The following is a 19,313-nucleotide window of genomic DNA, read 5'->3' on the forward strand; positions in this document are numbered from 1 at the left end:
TTACACTCATTGCATTAATTTACATATTCATCAATGCAAAGCAAATTCATCATATGAAAGGAAGCACATGTGTAAACACACACACACACACACACACACACACACACACACACACACACACACACACACACACACACACACATTGCTGCATCTTGACTGTCTTCCTCTCCTGGTGCCTGCCACTAACCACTTAGTAATCAATGTCGTTTGATTGCAGAGGGAACATCCCCACTCTAAACAGGTATTGTAAACATTCTTTTTATTGCATAAACCCGCTATTGACTTTAGAATAGCTAGCTGCATGGTCAAAGCATCCATGTTATAATGAAGTCAGCAGATTGTTTGGTGAAATTTCCAAAAATGAAACAGATTTTAGCAACTCAGTTTAGTCTGAGAAACACAGTGATTTTTAATCGTACTGACTGCAGCATGGCCCCGTGGCATTCAGCCTCCGTGTCAAACATTTTTTGAGTCTGTTTGCGTGTGTTTGTCTCCTTGTGAAAAAGTATGGTATTCCTAACTGGTGTGTGTGTGTGTGTGTGTGTGTGTGTGTGTGTGTGTGTGTGTGTGTGTGTGTGTGTGTGTGTGTGTGTGTGTGTGTGTGTGTGTGTGTGTGTGTATAAGCGCTGGTATTTGGAGGTTTGGATTAACATGGGATGTGAGAGGTGTAATATAATTAAAGTGACATGTTTGGGGGGGGCAATGTTGTACACCAGTGCAAATCTCCTGAACTGAAACCTGTGACTGTCCTGCCAGGAAAATGTCTGCTCCATTGCTGGACAGTGTAAAAGCACCGGACACTAAATTACAGGAAACTAAATCCCAGGACCTTAAAGCACAAGATAGTAATTCTAAGGATGATAATGCTGAGAAGAAAAATGCCCCAGATTCGGAATCTGTGGACAGGTTTGGCACATAAAACTTCTCAAGTGCTTTCAGTGGGTGTATAACCTCTGGGACATCTTCTTACGATCAAAATACTAACACCCAAATAAAGGAACATCAGATATTTAAATCATCTTTCGGGTGGTTTTATGTTTCATTGTTCCTGTAAAAGAAATCTTTTCTGTGGTTTAATTTGACTAACATGTGGTCTAGCAAAGATCCACTCACTCTGTTCACGTTGTGGTGTAATTTTGGTGTTGCTTCTTTGTTTGTTTTTTTTTGTTTTTTTAAATTGGAACCTCATTCAGTTCTTATAGTAAAGAGTCTACTACAATGAACACATGATGATGAAGTGTTTTCATACATCGTATTATATCCCAGCATCTAAAACTGCTTTAAAACTGAGGGATCAGAACTATTCTGAGGTTCTTAAAGGTGGATGTGGGACATTATCATAGAGTCATTCTAGCAATTATGTTAGATTCCCATTATAATTGCTCTCTCTTTATGTAAAATTGATTTGTACACTCTTTTATTCGTCTTCCTGTAAAGCACCTTGAGTTCTCTCTTTTTACAAAATGTGCTATATACTGTAAATAAACTGTCCTTGCCTCGCCGGTCCCCTAGGATGTCATTCTCATCCAACCTGAACCACTACGGCATGGTGCACGTAGCCAGCGTCAGTGACGTTCTGCTCGACACATCTTTTACACCACCGTGTCAGCGTATGGGAGCCATGGTGTCTTTCCGCTCCTTCCAGGAGTTCACCAGGTCAGTCCTTTTGTAGGAAAAAAGTTCTTCCCTTGGATATTTGTGATCTTAGGAGGAGACAATATTGCAGGTGTGAATAATGTGTTTGTTGTTTCTTTTAATCCCCCTTCTACAGGAACATAACAGACGTGTTGAGCTGCTTCTCTGACTCTCCTCCACCGAGTCCAACCTTCCCAGAGGGAGGTAATCCTGTCCTGTACGGCGAAGAGGACAACAAGGTGACGAGAACAGACTTCTATTAGTCACAGGACACTTGTTGACCTACATGGCTGCGGATCTTAAGAATGAGAATGTGTGTACTTTCTTTGTCATCTAGAGTGTTCAGGACGAGCCGATCCATATCTTGAATGTGGCCATAAAGACCGACAGCGACATTGAAGACGACGGCCTTGCAGCCAACTTCCGAGAGTTCACTCAGTCAAATGTGAGAGCGGCCTACAACAAGATTTTTGTTTATCTGGATTTCATCGAGGGAGTTAAGTGTGTCCTGACCTTTTATTTATATTTTTCCTGTCCCAGAAATCTCTGCTGTTTGAACATGGAATCCGTAGGCTGACTTTCCTTGTGGCTCAGAAGGTGAGCGGCCTTTAGTTCACTTTGTACTAAGTCAACTGTAACAACTTGTCTCTACTATCTGCTACCCTGCATGTCCCTAATTGGGCAGTTCTGAACAGCATGTGTCAATTATACAATTAAATTGTTTATCTTTTTGTAGTTACTAATACATTATTACTGGTAGTTTGTTTATTTGGAACACAGATGTAGTAATTTGCATTTGAATTTGAGCTTCTCATCGTGTTTGTCTCTGTATCTCTTTCTGCATGCGTTGCTTTTGCTGCATTAATGATGACAGGATTTCAGGAAGCAAGTCAACTGTGAGGTGGACCAAAGGTTTCATGTAAGTAGAGGAAGATGGAAGGAAATGAGAACAGATGGGTCTTTGATTTGCTTTATTTCAGGGCTGCACAATTAATCAAAGCATTTTTTTCAAAATCACAATATGGCCAAGTGCAAAATCCAAATGGTAAGAAGCTATTTATCAACATTTTTGATAACAATCAAATGTGTAACAAAACACAATTATAATGAAGCACTGTAGAGATGTCCTGGCTTACAAGTCTTGTTCAGCAGGTGTGATAATAAAATGTTAAGTCAAAATTTCATATTCTAATGATTTAAATTGTAAGGATGAGCAAAAGTGGTGTGCAGGAGCTTCTTTTCTCTAGACTGTAGTAGCACTTTGCAACTAACCTGCATCCCAGTTCAGCGCCTACATTACCCATAATGCAACTTAGCCACTGATTGACACCATTGGATGCAGTTTTAGCTCAGATTAATTGCAGTTTCCTCTGGAGCCACAAAAGGCTTTATATTACCTGTTTCACATATTCAGTAGTACTTCCGAAGACAACAAATTTTACAGGAGGCTGTTCACAGGAACTAGATCAATGAAATCAACTGACAGTGTAGTAAAAATACCACATGTTGATGAAGCTTCTCAGTCATCTAGTTTGTGTTAAATCTAAGCGCTGTATCATGGGCAACTGGAAGATGTTTCACCTACCATCCAAGTAGCTTATTCAGTTCTAACTAACTGGTTGGCAGGCTTTTGCCCACACAGACTTTAAAAGCCTGCCAACTCTTTTCCAGTTCTTTAGAACTGGAGAAGCCTCTTGGATGAGAGGGGAAACGTCTTCAAGGAACTGAAACAAGTCCAGTTTGTACACGGCACAACACCTAAAAATATTACAATGTTTTCATTTATTTATTGTTTATATATCAAGCCGTCACAAGCCATGGTGTCCTGCAACTGGAGTGTAAATTAAAGAAAGCTTACACACCATTCTTATTTATTATGTGTTTGTTTTTGGAGCTGCAGTCAATAAAAGCCCCCAGGACCAGGAATTGAACCCCCAATCATTGCTGTCTTCTGGTATATTGTCTATTGTGCTGTGACACACAGGGCAGCATTTATCTTTCCAGGTTTGACCCGTTGTCAACAGAACAGCCACTTGTATTCAGATGATGGCAGTAATGACAGGGATTTAGTGCAGGATTAGATTTTGAGAAATACCCCTTTCTTCTGCCTCTGCTGTCATTTTCACAATAGGCATTGATTTTTCTTTTGATGGCACCACAGTCTCTGATGAGAGCTAATCATGCTAACCGGTGTCACGGCTATTACGTGGCCCATGGTGTTTTTTTAGTAGTCTGCACCATCCTGCTTGCTCACCCTAAAATGCTTTTCTTTCCTCGGTTCACTACATTGTGGAGGTTATGTGTAATATCAAATCATGGCTGTGGAGGTTTCCTGCGTGTGCAGCGGGGCAGTTATCTTGTTATTGCGGATGCTGTGAGCTGATGAGAGCATCTCCAATCGGGCTGGCATTGTTTTGGCAAGTGGGACACTTTGTCTGATAACGTCAAACAGGGCTACCGGCATTATTCAGAGGATCAAATGTCCCTGAAAAAGGCTATGTTTTATTCATTAGCATAGTGAGTGGTGCTATATATATACAGCTCATTACCATTATTATGTGAGCTTGCTGTTTGAGTGAATACACAGTGATTTCCTGATAGCTAAATTACAGCAGTATGGGAGCACACAGACCACTGCATGTAGAATAAGGTCTTGATCATTGCTGCATTACACGCCATACTTGCAAGGTTTAGCGGTTTAAGCAAAGCCCAGAATAGCTTGTTGTCATTTGCTATGATGAGGTTTATACTGATTGTGGTTTTCTTGCTGGTGCCATATGTGAGAATTTTGGTTGTAAAATATTTTAAAAAATCGACAAAAATGATAAACACGATTGTCAAGAAACCTTATCTCAACGCGGTGTTTAAAGAAGTTAGCATGCTAACCAGCTAGCCTATCTGCCCCCTGTCTGTTTTGAGTATTAATGACATAACAGAATAACAGTGGTCAGTTCTTACAAACTGCACCTTTAACACTGCTATACTTGGAACAATTTTTCTTTTTTTAAAAAAAAAAAAAACATTGATGATTGTTTTTTATTCTCTCTATCTCTGTCTCCCTTTTTTCTTCCACATAGAGAGAATTCCCCAAGTTTTTCACATTCCGTGCCAGAGACAAGGTGGGTGTCTACACATTACAAAGCATGTGTCAAATCACTTTAAAACAATTTTGATTGACTAAATTGGTCTTTTCTTATTAAAACAAATGTCTGTTTCTATCGGAAAGATAAGGGGTTGCGTGCAACCCATACGTTTCAGAAAAATAAAAACTGATAGACTTTTCTTTTGATGAGAGACCATTCAAAACCATGTTGTTGTGGTCATAAGAAACAACTTCGCATTCCCTTGGCAGAGCTAATTTTACTCGATTGGTTCTTCCTCTCTGTTACCCCTGGTAGTTTCACTACAATAACACTACCCAAACTCATTAAAGTAATGAACTCTTTAATTATGTCAGCCATTTAAGAGAAATGACAGCCATTAGCAGCTTTCTGAGATCGAGATTGCCCACGATTTCAAGGACTTAATTCAGTGTGTTGCTCACAGGCATCTTTCCACTCTTACATCAACTCGGTGCTCCTGAAATTGCCAATTTGAACTCCTTCTGTTAATGGAAGAGATGATGGCAGTAAAGCCTTAACGGAAAAAGTTCCTGTAGTTTTGTGATTTTGTTTGTTGTGTTTGTGACTGTGTCTCGCCTTCCTCTCAATAGTTTGAGGAGGACAGGATCTATCGTCACTTGGAGCCAGCACTTGCTTTCCAGTTGGAGCTCAACCGTATGCGCAACTTTGCCCTAACTGCCATCCCATGTGCCAACCACAAGATGCACCTGTACCTGGGTGCAGCCCGTGTGGAAGTGGGCACCGAGGTTACGGATTATCGTTTCTTTGTGCGAGCCATTATCCGCCACTCAGATCTGGTCACAAAGGTAAGACGGTGATTGAAAAAAGGAATCTTTGCACTCTCTTTTTAAGTTGAATTCAGAGGTTTTAGGAATCACTCAAATAATATATAAATAAATATATGGGCATTTATATGATTTGACTTTTTTCCCTGTGCATTCACCAGGAGGCCTCTTTTGAATATCTTCACAATGAAGCTGAGCGTCTGCTGCTAGAAGCCATGGATGAGCTGGAGGTGGCTTTCAACAACACCACTGTACGGACCGACTGTAACCACATCTTCCTCAATTTTGTCCCCACAGTCATCATGGACCCATCAAAGGTTTGTAAAAGTATCACACACTTATTTCTCTATTATCATGTCAGAACCGCAGCTCACATTGTTATAAATGCATTTGCTTCTTTCTAATCCTTCTCTACAAACTTCAGATTGAGGAGTCTGTTCGCTCCATGGTGATGCGTTACGGTAGCCGTCTGTGGAAGCTGCGTGTCCTGCAGGCCGAACTGAAAATCAACATCCGCCTGACTCCGACAGGAAAACAAATCCCCATCCGCCTCTTCCTCACCAACGAATCAGGCTACTACCTGGACATCAGCCTGTACAAGGAGGTCACTGATTCCCGAACGGGACAGGTGGGGCCCAAAGACCGACAGGTGGGGCACTCATACATCTTCCATCTCATCTGCTGATTGTCCTGGCAAAGGGCTTCAGCTCCATCCTGGAGACCTCAGCTCCCTTAATGCAATTTATAAACCTTTTTGATCAAATTCAGAAGAATGTTGTCATTTTTATAGAGTAGCATAAAAAAAAAATCTGGCTTTAAGATGAATTGAGTTGGAATAGAGATCCAGTATGGTGTCTTCGCCCGGTGGACAATTCTTTCAGTAATATCCTCTCTCCACTCAGCTGATCAGGTAAGTTATTCAATCCAGCCATCTCTCCATCAGGTCATTATCATATCCATCCATTGTAGTAATGGATGTTGAATATCTGGAATGGGCTTTGGTAAAATATGTGTGGAGATGTGAAGAAAAATTGTCCGGGTATGTGTTTTCATGTCTCTTTTTTAATTTTTTTTGTGTGCTTGCTTTTGTCCATAATATTGGAATTGCCTCATAAAACACAACCCTGCGTTCATAATAGGTCACCAGTGAATGTTGCTGTCTGTCAGATGGCTTTACGATGGCCTGAATGTCCTCTCTATACTGTCACCGCTTCTTGTGTACATTGTTCTTTAACATCTGGCTTGTGCTTGAGTGTGATCCGAGTGTACAGAACAAACATCCTTGCATCATATGTTCTGGTTCATGCTGCATTATTTGGCAGAGGCTCATTATCCATATCCCCATCATCAGCATCACCCTCAAAACTCTTGATATTCTGGAAAGGTTGTGGAAGTGGTCTTTACATCTGTAAAGTGACTCTTTCTGTCCTGCTTTGTACAGATTATGTTCCAAGCATATGGCGACAAGCAGGGTCCGCTGCACGGCATGCTCATCAACACCCCGTACGTCACCAAGGACCTGCTGCAGTCAAAGCGCTTCCAGGCGCAATCTCTGGGCACCACCTACGTTTACGACTTTCCAGAAATGTTCAGACAGGTACAATACAAACACTAATGACTCATGCATTGACTGTTGTGCTTATAAATACTGACCAGATTAATTATGTTGATGGAATAACTCTTTGATTTTCTGTTCCCAGGCTCTGAAAAAGCAGTGGCACTCTAGCCTAGCCTATGCCCACTTACCCAAAAGCCCTCTCCCTTCTGAGCTGCTCACCTTCACAGAGCTCGTTCTTGATGCACAAGGTCAGCTGGTGCAGATGAACCGACTGCCAGGTGGCAACGAGGTCAGTTTGGTACATGACAACATGATATGTGAATAATATTAGAAAAAATTATTTGTTTTGCCTTGAGATTGTCTTTATTTCTCTGATGCTCTTTCAAAATGTGTAATTTCATTTTTAACACTGTAGGTGTCTCTGTATTTCTTCTACTATGTACAATGACACAGTAAATTCTGAGTATCTAAAAATATTTCTCCATATTCAAAGTGCCTCTCTTTTCCATTTATCCAGATTGGTATGGTGGCATGGCGGATGACCCTGCGCACGCCAGAATATCCAGCGGGACGTGAGATTATTGTCATCAGCAATGACATCACGCACAAGATAGGCTCATTCGGACCCCAGGAAGACGTGCTGTTCATGAGAGCCTCGGAGATGGCGCGAGAGAGCGGCATCCCTCGAATCTACATCGCAGCTAACAGTGGCGCCCGCATCGGGCTGGCAGAGGAGATCAGACACATGTTCCACGTGGCTTGGCAAGACCCGACTGACCCCTATAAGGTCAGTCACCTAACACTGTGTGTGTTGGCTTCCACTTCACCATTTAGGTGTTTTAATATATTTATTTTTTTCATGTGATTGGACTGAAACTCCCTGGTTGCATCTTTCTCTTTTCTTTGTTGCCTTTCAAAAGATGAAACTCTTCTGCATCTGTATCAGTCTACCATAACTAAGCAGTCACTTCTGTGCCCCTCTGCAGGGTTTCAAGTATCTCTACCTCACACCTCAGGATTACAAGAAGGTTTCAGCCTTGAACTCTGTGCACTGTGAACATGTGGAGGATGAGGGAGAATCCAGGTATGTCAGATGCTGTAGTTTCAGTCAAGTGTGTGCATGCAATTGCAAGTGGTGACAATGGAAGGAAATGCTATTGGAGAGTCATGCATGGCTTTGAGTGAATATCTGTTGTCATACAGGTATAAGATCACTGACATCATCGGAAAAGATGAAGGGCTGGGTGTGGAGAATCTGAAAGGGTCTGGAATGATTGCTGGAGAATCCTCTCTGGCTTACGAGGAGATCATCACCATGAACCTGGTAAGACTGAAGTGGACAAAAAAAACACATGTGTACACGTAGCCTCCTTATCCTTGAGCTGCACACTTGTGTGATCTGTCAAGAAAATGGATTTGCCGTATACAAAGAGTGGATTCATCTGTGTACTTCACACGTATTTGAAGCCTCAACATGATTGTCTTGTCTAATAGGTCACATGCAGAGCCATAGGGATTGGGGCCTATCTGGTGAGGCTTGGACAGAGAACCATTCAAGTGGACAACTCTCATATTATCCTTACTGGAGCTGGAGCTCTCAACAAGGTAAAATATATCTGCAATGTAATAAGGTTGTCACAGTGCTAGAATTTTAATCCATGATTTACCCGTGTTTAAAAAAAAAAAAAACAATACTTGGAAAAAAAGAGACCTAGGCACACAGTATGTTATAATTTAAGAAGCTGCACACAGTGCTGGTGCAGACAAAGTAACCAAACACATACCAACACATTTGTATTAATTTTAATCTGTCTAACCTTGAGTTGAAAATCAGATTTTTAAATGGCTTTGTTACTTCAATACAGTCATTTAAGGAAATCATAGCATTTTAAGCACTATTTAGTACTGAAAATTGATCCAAGTATTGATAGTGTCATGATGTCAGCTCAAAAAAAAGATTTTATTTTATTTTTTTCAATTGAAATCATGATGACTGTGTGCACTGTGCTGGATGAGTTATTATCTCTAAATTTACACGATTAATGTATCTGCATTTTAATGGGGAATTCACTGTCGGAGGAAGAGCCAACAGAACGCTGGAGCGCAGCCATGCGACTGCTTTTTTCCTTTTATTCTTCCAAAAATGTACAAATGGAAGATTCTGAAATATATAACAATAAGGTAGAAAGAGACTGTGTTTTATATATCAAAGAAAAGAAAAGAGTAGTATGATTTTTGGTGCCGTTCCAACTCAGCAATCAGGCCTCCTTGTGCTTCGTTCTGTTCTACTAGGATTCCCCCTCCGATCCCTGCCACAGGCCTGCCTGCCACTCATAGTGGAATAATTGAAAGCGAACCATGAAGTTGTATTTGCATAGAAATGGAGTGACATGCCGGAGGCTGCAGTGCAGGACACCCATATCATTTGTTTTTAATCAAAATGAAAAGTTTTGCTGAGGCAGATTGTTTTCTGCTTTCAGTTGATTTGTGTGTGTGTGTGTGTGTGTGTGTGTGTGTGTGTGTGTGTGTGTGTGTGTGTGTGTGTGTGTGTGTGAGAGAGAGAGTGCCTGTACGCTTCACTACCTCCTCTTGTCTTGCTTTCCATTGTCTGTCCTTGTCAGTGCATTATGATGACTCCATTTCAAATTAGATGACAGATTGCAACATGACAAATCATGCAAATGGCACAATGATGGCATACCTATTTGCTGGTAGCTCAATTGTTTTAGATGGCCTCGCTGTTTATCTCTGATAGTAGATGTTTCCTGACAAGTGTTGACGGTGTGCGTGTGATATATTGCAATATCTCCTTTGTTTACAATCGATGTTGTTTATTTTAAAACCACACTGATTTCAGTGTCGACACAGACAAGGGATAGGGTCTTTTCTCCAGCTCGTTTATCATGTGGTTTCCTGGCTATTAACTGAAGCTTAATGGAGAGCAGGAGGCTGCCACCCAGAGATCATCATTTCATTAGCTGCTGGAAAGCTCTCATATTTTCATGGGGAGTGGATAGTAACTACTAGCATAAATACCCCAGTGAGCTGTTACATCCAGTTTGCCCCTCATTTTCTCCCTCCCAGCCATCTCCCTCTGTTCCTCCTCTGATATCCCTCCTTTCCCCTCTGCTGTGGAATCTTAATGAAGCCGGCGATGGCCAGAGGCACAGGGGTTTTGTGTATGTCAAGGTGACTGCAATGTTTCTTGGGGCCGCGGGCTTTCCTGACAGCTTTAGGAGAGTGCCCTAGATTTGTAGCCAGATACATAACCATTAATGGTAATAAAGAAAGTAAATGATGGCTGAAAAGGTGAGAGCTGAGGGTAGGGATTGAGCTCCTCTCTGATTTTTATGGAGCCATGTCAGGGCCCTGCCACCTGTTCTAGGCTGCTTATGAAAATAGGGTGGGCTGAGAGTGACATTTTATGGCTTCCAGTTGGCATGGGCACAGTTTTGAAGGCAACAGTAGTTTGGGGGCTTCCATCTCTTACACAACAGCCTCTGACAGATACACATGACAACAAAAAGGGATGCAAGCCAGTCGAATTAATTTTGGATGTAAGGCGACGTGTGTTAATTTACTCCATCTGTTAGAAATTCCCCCAGGAAGAGTGGCAGGTGCTGCCACCCACCTGTGACCGCTGTGGTGGAGACATTTGTGGCTGCTGGTCACCTGTATTGACAAGACACCGGGGCCATGTAATACAGGGTCCCTGCTGTAATCCAGCAGGTCTGTCGGTGTGCGATCTCATTGATCCGCTGCTCCCCAGACCAGAAAGCTGGAGACAGTTCCCCCTGTTGTTGGGCAGGGTTGCACAACATGAACACTGGATTAACTCTGTTGCCTCTATTGGAGGCCAGGGAGAGGAGTCTATTAAAGGGTAAATCCAAAGTAAATTAAATTGGGCAGAAAAAACGCTGCTCTGGTTTTCAAGCGCAGTGCTTACACAGCGACCTCCCGTGTTTTTTTTTACCCTGAAACCTCTTGTTTACTTGGCTAATACATGCCCAGAACAACGGACTAAAATATCAAACAGTCTGGGATTCATAAGATAATTAATAACTATTCATTTATTATTCTTTCATTTATTATCCTTTATTTTTCCTGCTACAGGTGCTGGGCAGAGAAGTTTACACATCTAACAACCAGCTTGGTGGGATCCAAATCATGCACAACAATGGAGTCACCCACTCTACTGTTTGTGATGATTTTGAGGGAGTCTTCACGCTCCTGCAGTGGCTGTCCTACATGCCCATGGTAAGGCGGAGCTGTTGTTTGGAATAGGATGCCACATCTGATTATCAGTGTGATGAATTCACTTGAGAGGAGTGTGGTTTTTGTCACTGTAAAATAAAAGACATTTCCTTTCTTCAGAACAAAGCTAGTCCTGTGCCTATCCTCAATGCCAAGGATCCGATAGATCGGCTGGTGGAGTTTGTGCCTACAAAGGCTCCCTACGATCCTCGCTGGATGATAGCAGGACGTCCCAGCCAGAGTGAGTGTCTAGTCGTGGTTACTATTCAGGAAAAAATGCTAATAATTTGCTACTTAGTTTGGATCTCCCACTTTCTCATGTTATATTGAATATCTTTACATTTCTGATTGTTGACTGAACATAACTAGCAATTCTTAGAGGTCAACTTGAACTCTGGGAAACTGTAACTGCCTTTTTTTAAAAACATTTTTAAATGTTATAGTTTATCATCTGATTAATAGATGAATTAAATTAATCGTAATAGTAGCCCTACATTCATGCAATTAGCCCTTTAGACATGCTCTGTTTCAAAACTGCAACATTGGGATGGCTAGAACAAAATACTGAGTTGTGTTAAAAGATTATTTGCCTTTTATAAAGCATCCTGATTATAACGACAGCAGTGATTTATGCACTAATTTTTGCTTGTTTCCTCTACTTACTGTTTTCATCCAACATTCTTTATCAGCAGCTGTAAAGTATATTATTCAAAATAAATATAGTGCGAAGATGTATCATCTCAGCCTGATATCCCCCGGGTTAAAGGTTCAAGTGATTCATTACTAGAGCGAGACTATTAAGAAACTAAGAAAGAAACTGTGGAACCTAATGTCATGCTGCTAAAGGCGAGATCGAGATAGCACCAGAATGGATCCAGCCTGTTTTACACTGTGGGTCAGGACTGAGCAGGTTCCACATCAGTGTAATTACAGCTTGGGACAGCAAAGAGATTGGGGGGACTGTGTTGGAAGCCAGTCGACGTCTCTGGTAGTGATGAGTGGCGAGGCTTAATTGAATGGTAACCTCACAGGCTGGGCATGTTTGTCGGGGTGTACAGGCAGAAAAAGAGTCGAGTCAGCCGCTTTATAAAGCCATCCATCATGGTTGCTGCCAAGATTACAGATTCTGGGGGAAAAAATACACAACCTCGGACTGCAAGAGGAATAAAACCAGGGATTTTGAAGCACCGTGGAAAGAATGAACCCAATTTTCTCTCTTGTTACCCTGTTTTGTTTTTTTTTTTTGTTTTTTGTTGCACTCTCTGTCACACCAGTCACGCTTCCTCCCTGTATATCCAGCTCCAAAGGGTTCCTGGCAGAGTGGCTTCTTCGACCATGGCTCCTTCATGGAGATCATGCAGCCTTGGGCACAGAGTGTGATGGTAGGCAGAGCCAGGTAAGTCCAGATGACACACTGCCAATAATGAATTTCTTCGCGCCGTGTATGTAGTCACAGTCATTTTGTAGATGTCAGTGCTGAATGGCCTCTCTCTGCAGACTGGGGGGTATACCTACTGGGGTTGTTGCCGTGGAAACCAGGTCAGTGGAGCTGTCAATCCCAGCCGATCCAGCCAATTTGGACTCAGAGGCGAAGGTAAGGGGTTCGCTCAATACATTTACTTCGACTGCCTCCAGCCACCGATGCTGATATTTCTGAAACGTATATTTAGATCATCCAGCAGGCGGGACAGGTGTGGTTCCCAGATTCTGCTTTCAAAACAGCCCAGGCTATTAAGGACCTGAACAGAGAGGGTCTTCCTCTCATCGTGTTCGCCAACTGGAGAGGCTTTTCTGGAGGAATGAAAGGTATGTCTCCGTCCATGCTCATCAGTCATCAATCTGTGTTTTGAAGACATTCAGTATGTCATATGAAATTCTGCTTCTTAGATATGTACGACCAGGTGCTGAAGTTTGGGGCCTACATCGTGGACGGGCTGAGGGAGTACAGGCAGCCTGTGTTGGTTTACATCCCCCCGCAGGCTGAGTTAAGAGGAGGATCCTGGGTGGTCATAGATCCCACCATCAACCCTCGTCACATGGAGATGTACGCTGATAAAGACAGTCGGTGAGTTGGACAAAAAAAAAGGACTGATTAAGCATCATCTCCAGCGATAAAAACATAATTGTTCACTTTAAACGTTCTACAGAGGTGGAGTGTTGGAGCCTGAGGGAACCGTGGAGATCAAGTTTAGGAGGAAGGACCTGGTGAAAACCATGAGAAGAGTAGATCCAGTCTACACAAGCCTGGCTGAAAGATTGGGTGAGTCCTCCATTTCAATTCTAATTATAGCTCTTTACGGCTGTCTTCGTCCCCTTCGGCCTTGTCCTCATTTTCGTAAGGAGCGATAGATCAGGTGGGAGCATGTGTGCTTTGACTGTCGTTCTTTATTTGGTGTTGATTGTATCATCTTCAGCGCTCTCCCCGGGGAGACGTGTCAATCACAGCCTGCTCAGATCAATCACAGGCTCTCCTGTCTTCCCCGTGCAGCATTATTGATTTTCCTTCAGGCTCGGAGCAACTCTGGTCCAATGGTGTGTGTGCTGGGCGAACTGGTGCAAAGGAGGAGGGTTACTGGGGAGGGTCTCAGAGTTTCACAGATTGGAATTGACAGAAATCATTCTTTGGTAACAGCAGTCAGGGGTTTGGGGGAGCTGTGAACCAAAATTGCTGTTGGCGGGTATTAACTCACCGCTACATGCTCATGTAGAACCTGATGTGATGGTAATGGGACAATAAGGGAAGGCCAACTTTGTTGCTCTCACACATTAACTATGATAACACGTATTTTCCTTTTCTTGATAGTGTTAATGCCGATTACTTTGTCAGTTTTCAGCAAATTATTTTACAGCTTGTTTGTTTTTTTTTGTTTTTTTTCACGGTTCTGTGTTGAAAATCCAACAGGAACACCAGAGCTGAGCCCCCCTGATCGCAAAGAGCTGGAGACCAAACTAAAGGAACGCGAGGAGTTCCTCCTGCCCATCTACCACCAGGTGGCCGTGCAGTTCGCTGACCTCCACGACACCCCAGGTCGCATGCAAGAGAAGGGTGTTATAACGGTGAGCACTTTTTAAAATGCTTTCCTGCTGCAGTTTGAGCGCTCAGTATGTGAATAACCCCAAAATGCCCAAAGGGGACTATCGGTCTAGCTGCTGCCGCACCTGCCTGGTGAATAATGTTTGGTCTCACCGGGCTGTGAGACTCGTCCTCATAATTATCTTCTGATGACCCTGGTCAATCACCTTAGAAAGCGCAGAGCAGCCTCGGGCAGGCCCCATCTCATCCTCTACACCTTCCCAGTCCCATCTTTCACGCACAAGGATACACGCACTCACTCACATGGCCAGAGGGGTGGTTGGCAGATGGATGGCAGGCAGGGTGTTTTGTACACACAGTAGAGCCGCTTGATTGTGGCAAAAATCATCATCACGATTATTTTTTTTCAGTTAATAGTGAGATCACCATTGTTTGAAATTTAAATCTTTTCTTGAACTTGAAATACAATTAACATGAACAAAAATGTCTTTATTATGCCATTTTTATTTTGTATATAAATGTGAGAAAGGAATGCTGAAATGCGACTCTCTCTCACTGCCCTGCAACAGTGTCACTTACTGACTGTACTAGACTGCATGTTTGTACTCAGTACATCAGTAGAGAAATATGTTATCGACCATCATGAAATGACATCCTCTGATCTTCAGAATAACACAGTTCTATTATGTAACATATATTTATCTGCTTTATGAGTGTTAGACTTGTATTGAAGTTTTTAAATCCACAACAAAATAAAAATATTACCAAATGCAATCCCTTATATGTTGACATTTAAAATATAAAACCTTATTATTCCTTTTATCTTTTGCCTTTCCCAGGACATCCTTGAATGGCAAACGTCCCGTCAATTCTTTTACTGGCGTCTGCGGCGTCTGCTGCTGGAGGAGACGGTGAAGAGGAAGATCCAAGCGGCCAACAGCGAGCTGACAGACGGTCAGGTCCAGGCGATGCTGCGCCGCTGGTTCGTGGAGGCCGAAGGGGCCGTCAAGGTAAAACCCACCTCTCATCAAGGTTTTGTTCTCTAGTCTCTCAATACTCAGAGATTCTGAGTGGGTAAAAATGCGGAAATCCATAATTACAATCTCATAAGCTCCGTTTTGATTAGTGGATGTTACAATGAGGGACTTTAATGACTCTGAATTGTAATCTCACTTATCTATTTAAAGCACCATACCTGGATGATGGTTATATTGATGGTGATACATTTTAATTAGCTCGCACAGATTTTGAACATGTACTTAAGAAAATTAAAATATGATGTAATTGACTGCTGATTGTCAGTACAACTTCATTCAACTGTTCAGTTTGTTGTTCTTAGTAATTTTGAAGGGGGAATTTTTAACATGATCATAAACAGTAATTGCTCCAAACATCTTGCACTATTAAATCAAAGAGAGCCTAACTGTGGGCAAAATAAGGCTACAGAACACCACTGTATGCGTTGTATTTCCTTGACAGGTTCACAACAACACAAATATCTGGAAAGAAGCTTTTTTTTTTCCTCCTCTGCCTTAAAAATCTGTTTCATGCTACAACGGTATACAGTGATAATGTTCTCAAACTTGTCATTTTTTTGCTGATTAATTTTCAGATTTCACTATCTACTCATACAGTCATCATAGCCAGTCCTTTGGAATGAATGATTACGGGTCTTTGACAGATTGCATCAGTATTAAATTATCTGGGAAAGGGTTGAGGGGGAGGGATTCTTAGATTTGGGTCTTTTCAGTGTAGACACCCAAGTAAACACCTTCTTAGCCCCCCGGGAATGATTACAGAGGTTCTGTCTTTTTTTTTTTTTTTTTTATTTATTTATTTTTTTTTACCCTGAAACTCCTATTCCTTCCCCACAAGGTGCACCAGATAAAGAAGCGGTAAGCGTTCCTCCTAAATCATCATGATTTAATACAGATGGACTGATAAACCGCTAGTTAATGAAAATAAACATTCCTCAGAGATACATAAACGCTGCTCCTTCCGGCCCAGTCTCCTGCTTAGAGGACCAGCCCGCAGGGGTTGACATGAGCCTGCCCGTCGTTTGAGATCTCCTAAGAAGTGGCCTTCTTGTTAGCTCATATATTATCCCAATCAGGACTGGCTGTCTTAAGCCACAATTAATCACAGCCCTGGCACGTGCAGATAGGAGAGCAACACGCTGTTTCTTAATTAAAAGCAAACAGATTAAAAATGATTAATAAGGGCATTAAATGTTCTTGCAGACCTCAAGCAGGACTGTTCATAAAAAAGGCAAGAGCCCATTAAACCCCTCGGCCCCCAAATCTTTGCTAAGCCCTCCAGCCTGGCTTTGTTTAAGATCAGAGATGCCAGCACTCATGAATACTAATTTTCCTGTCGGGTCCAGTCAACAAGACATCCGGCCCACATTCTGTCGGTCCATTTCTTTTTTTTTTTTTTGGTGTTGATATTTATTTTGTGATTCATGATATTTTATTTATATTATCCCTTCAGATGTTCAGTTTTTGAAATTTATAAATTCCCAGTTACATTTATTTCACACCATTTCGCTTTAGGAAAACGTGTTTCCTAGGCTTTATTTACCCATAAATATTGTATGTTTCATCTTCTCGCCCCCTCCTCTCATTATGCAGGCCTATCTGTGGGATAACAATGAAGAGGTGGTGGCATGGTTGGAGAGGCAACTAGCCGAAGAAGAGGGCGCGAGGTCTGTCATCGACGAGAACATCAAGTACATCCGCCGGGATCACATCCTCAAGCAGATACGCAGGTGACAATTTTAAACAGTGCGAGTTCAACAAATTGTCACCCGTCATTACCCACAACAGCAAACATAAGAGCGAAATCTGGATTATGATGTTTTTTTTTCTCCCCACTTGATTTCCAGCCTCGTTCAAGCCAATCCAGAGGTTGCTATGGATTCCATTGTGCACATGACCCAGCACATCTCCGCCACGCAGAGAACCGAGGTGGTGCGTATCCTGTCCACTATGGAGACGTCAGCCTCCTCCTAGTCGGGAGCGCGGCCTGTCCTCCCCGCCTGGCTGACAGCACACAGCTCAGGCTGCAAACCACAGCCAGAAGGAGCCTGGCTTAGCCCCACCTGCTCCTGGCTGGAATCTGAGGCTAGAGGAGCCAACGTGAGGGCCCACGGCAGTTGCCAGGTTACTGATGAATCGTTGGCTATGATTCACACTATGAGTTTAGATGACTGACATCAATGCTAACAAATTGTAAATTGTCTTACATGTGTGCTTGTGTGTAGGAAATCCATGTATTTTGTATTCAAGTGCAATTGAGAAATGACTTAAAAAAAATATCTAGTGACTAGAATATAATATGTCTGGAGTTTACACAGAGGTGGATGTTTAATGCTTCCATGATAATCAGCGGCCTCCAGTTAAACTTGAGTGTGATCGACATTCGAGTTTTAATTGTTGTCGTTTTTAAAAAATGCACCTTGGTTTGTGACATATGCTTGTTAAGGTCGGCAAGTGTTTTGATGACCAACACGACAATGACAACGCATTGCTGGGGGTATCAACAAGAAAAGGGGGTTTTAAACTACCCAAGTAGGGAGCACTTAGTTACTGAACAAAGACGAGGGAACACTATAACAGATTTGGACAGGAGAGCCCAGCAGGGAGCGGGGACGAGGTCCCTTTTAGACCCCGACTGTTTCACAGTTACCCTGCAGTGAGCAATGGGCAGCTCGCCTCTCAACAAAACCCACAGCTGTCCCTTCTGTTCACGCTCACACAGCACACACATGCTGCTTCAGACGCACTTTACTGCTTACTGTTGCCTCACATTGCAACCCAGAACCAAACCCGCACGGTTTTTTTTAACTGTTGCGTCTACCATACAAACATACACAGAGTGACACACGCAGTACTACGCACATGATGAGAGAGTGGCATTTAAATGAGACTCGATAATGGTACTACACACAGAGTGGAAAATGGTGTGCTTGTTTAGGAAAAAAAAAATAGTATTTTCTCTTTTTTTCTGACAACTTATTGTGTTTGCTTGAACCAATCATGGAGAGTCGAGGGGGTTTTTATGATTTTTTTTTTTTTTTTTAACTACAGAAATATTTTTGAATTTACAACAACTCGATTGTCTGTGAGAGAACAAAGGCTACCGTTCACTGGACTTAATGTGTTACATGTCTAATTCTAACTGTAATCCACATTAACTGTTATATTTAAAGTTTGTACTTGTACGTACTTGTATATGTATATCAAATGTTACTTATTTTTACGATTAATTTTTTTTCAAAAAAACAGTTTTTTTGAATTACTCCCTCACTTGAGTTTGTTACCGATAGACATGCGAGTCGAGACAACTGTATCATAAAAGAACAGAGGACGTGATAATAGGAAAACGGCACCGTGATGTTGAACGCAGTCCTGTAGCTCATTGTTTCATGCTCTGCTGAAAAACGGCGACATTAGTGACGTGAAAATGCTTCCTGGTTCCGTGCTGTGCCTTTTATGTGCCTGTTTCGAACATGTAGTTCAGTTGCTTTATAAGTAACTGCTTGTTTCCTACACGAGGATGGAGAAGAATTTACAGTTATGATCTCTAATATGTGTCTGCAAATTTAATAAATATTACCAAACTTAGCTTGAAGTGTGTTCTTAAAAAACTTTATAAAATCTCTATTTTTTTTCGGGGGCGGGGGTGGTGGGGTGGTGGTGGTTTTAGCAGAACTTTGCGAGAATTTGCCGTAATTTAATTTGTCAGTTATTTTGATAGATCGATGATCCTCGGACAGATAACAACATCACTGGAAGCCTCATTAATTTCGGCAGTAAGAACAAAGTCCATTCCTCCGGAGAGACATTTTCTGATTACTCGAAAATGATAGTCTTCCCGTTCCTCAATCCACAGATGATTAAAGTGGCATTTTCTTCCTGGCTTTT

The 19,313-nt window shown here is 42.1% G+C and overlaps 1 protein-coding gene across 16 annotated transcripts in view; it reads left to right on the forward strand.

Annotated features, from left to right (window-relative positions):
• acaca (acetyl-CoA carboxylase alpha) overlaps window positions 1-19,013 on the forward strand; it is a 33,355-nt gene extending 14,342 nt beyond the window's left edge. For 3 of the 16 annotated variants that reach the window (XM_037119246.1, XM_037119240.1, XM_037119241.1), the window contains exons 28-55: window positions 218-241; window positions 757-906; window positions 1,513-1,656; window positions 1,772-1,874; window positions 1,973-2,080; window positions 2,176-2,232; window positions 2,510-2,554; window positions 4,713-4,754; window positions 5,348-5,563; window positions 5,704-5,859; window positions 5,967-6,191; window positions 6,984-7,139; window positions 7,243-7,389; window positions 7,618-7,887; window positions 8,087-8,184; window positions 8,304-8,424; window positions 8,595-8,705; window positions 11,214-11,357; window positions 11,475-11,595; window positions 12,654-12,750; window positions 12,852-12,948; window positions 13,025-13,160; window positions 13,242-13,419; window positions 13,502-13,614; window positions 14,257-14,411; window positions 15,228-15,398; window positions 17,019-17,155; window positions 17,273-19,013. In XM_037119246.1, coding sequence (XP_036975141.1) covers window positions 218-241; window positions 757-906; window positions 1,513-1,656; window positions 1,772-1,874; window positions 1,973-2,080; window positions 2,176-2,232; window positions 2,510-2,554; window positions 4,713-4,754; window positions 5,348-5,563; window positions 5,704-5,859; window positions 5,967-6,191; window positions 6,984-7,139; window positions 7,243-7,389; window positions 7,618-7,887; window positions 8,087-8,184; window positions 8,304-8,424; window positions 8,595-8,705; window positions 11,214-11,357; window positions 11,475-11,595; window positions 12,654-12,750; window positions 12,852-12,948; window positions 13,025-13,160; window positions 13,242-13,419; window positions 13,502-13,614; window positions 14,257-14,411; window positions 15,228-15,398; window positions 17,019-17,155; window positions 17,273-17,399 — 3,649 coding nt within the window. In that variant the 3' untranslated portion in view covers window positions 17,400-19,013. The remainder of the gene's footprint in view (window positions 1-217; window positions 242-756; window positions 907-1,512; window positions 1,657-1,771; window positions 1,875-1,972; window positions 2,081-2,175; window positions 2,233-2,509; window positions 2,555-4,712; window positions 4,755-5,347; window positions 5,564-5,703; window positions 5,860-5,966; window positions 6,192-6,983; window positions 7,140-7,242; window positions 7,390-7,617; window positions 7,888-8,086; window positions 8,185-8,303; window positions 8,425-8,594; window positions 8,706-11,213; window positions 11,358-11,474; window positions 11,596-12,653; window positions 12,751-12,851; window positions 12,949-13,024; window positions 13,161-13,241; window positions 13,420-13,501; window positions 13,615-14,256; window positions 14,412-15,227; window positions 15,399-17,018; window positions 17,156-17,272) is intronic. The other 13 variants (XM_037119249.1, XM_037119251.1, XM_037119247.1 and 10 more) reach the window with 9 other exon arrangements.
• Window positions 19,014-19,313: the final 300 nt, after the last annotated feature.

This window comes from Acanthopagrus latus, chromosome 13 (assembly GCF_904848185.1).
Source record: "Acanthopagrus latus isolate v.2019 chromosome 13, fAcaLat1.1, whole genome shotgun sequence".
Taxonomy (NCBI): Eukaryota; Metazoa; Chordata; class Actinopteri; order Spariformes; family Sparidae; genus Acanthopagrus; species Acanthopagrus latus.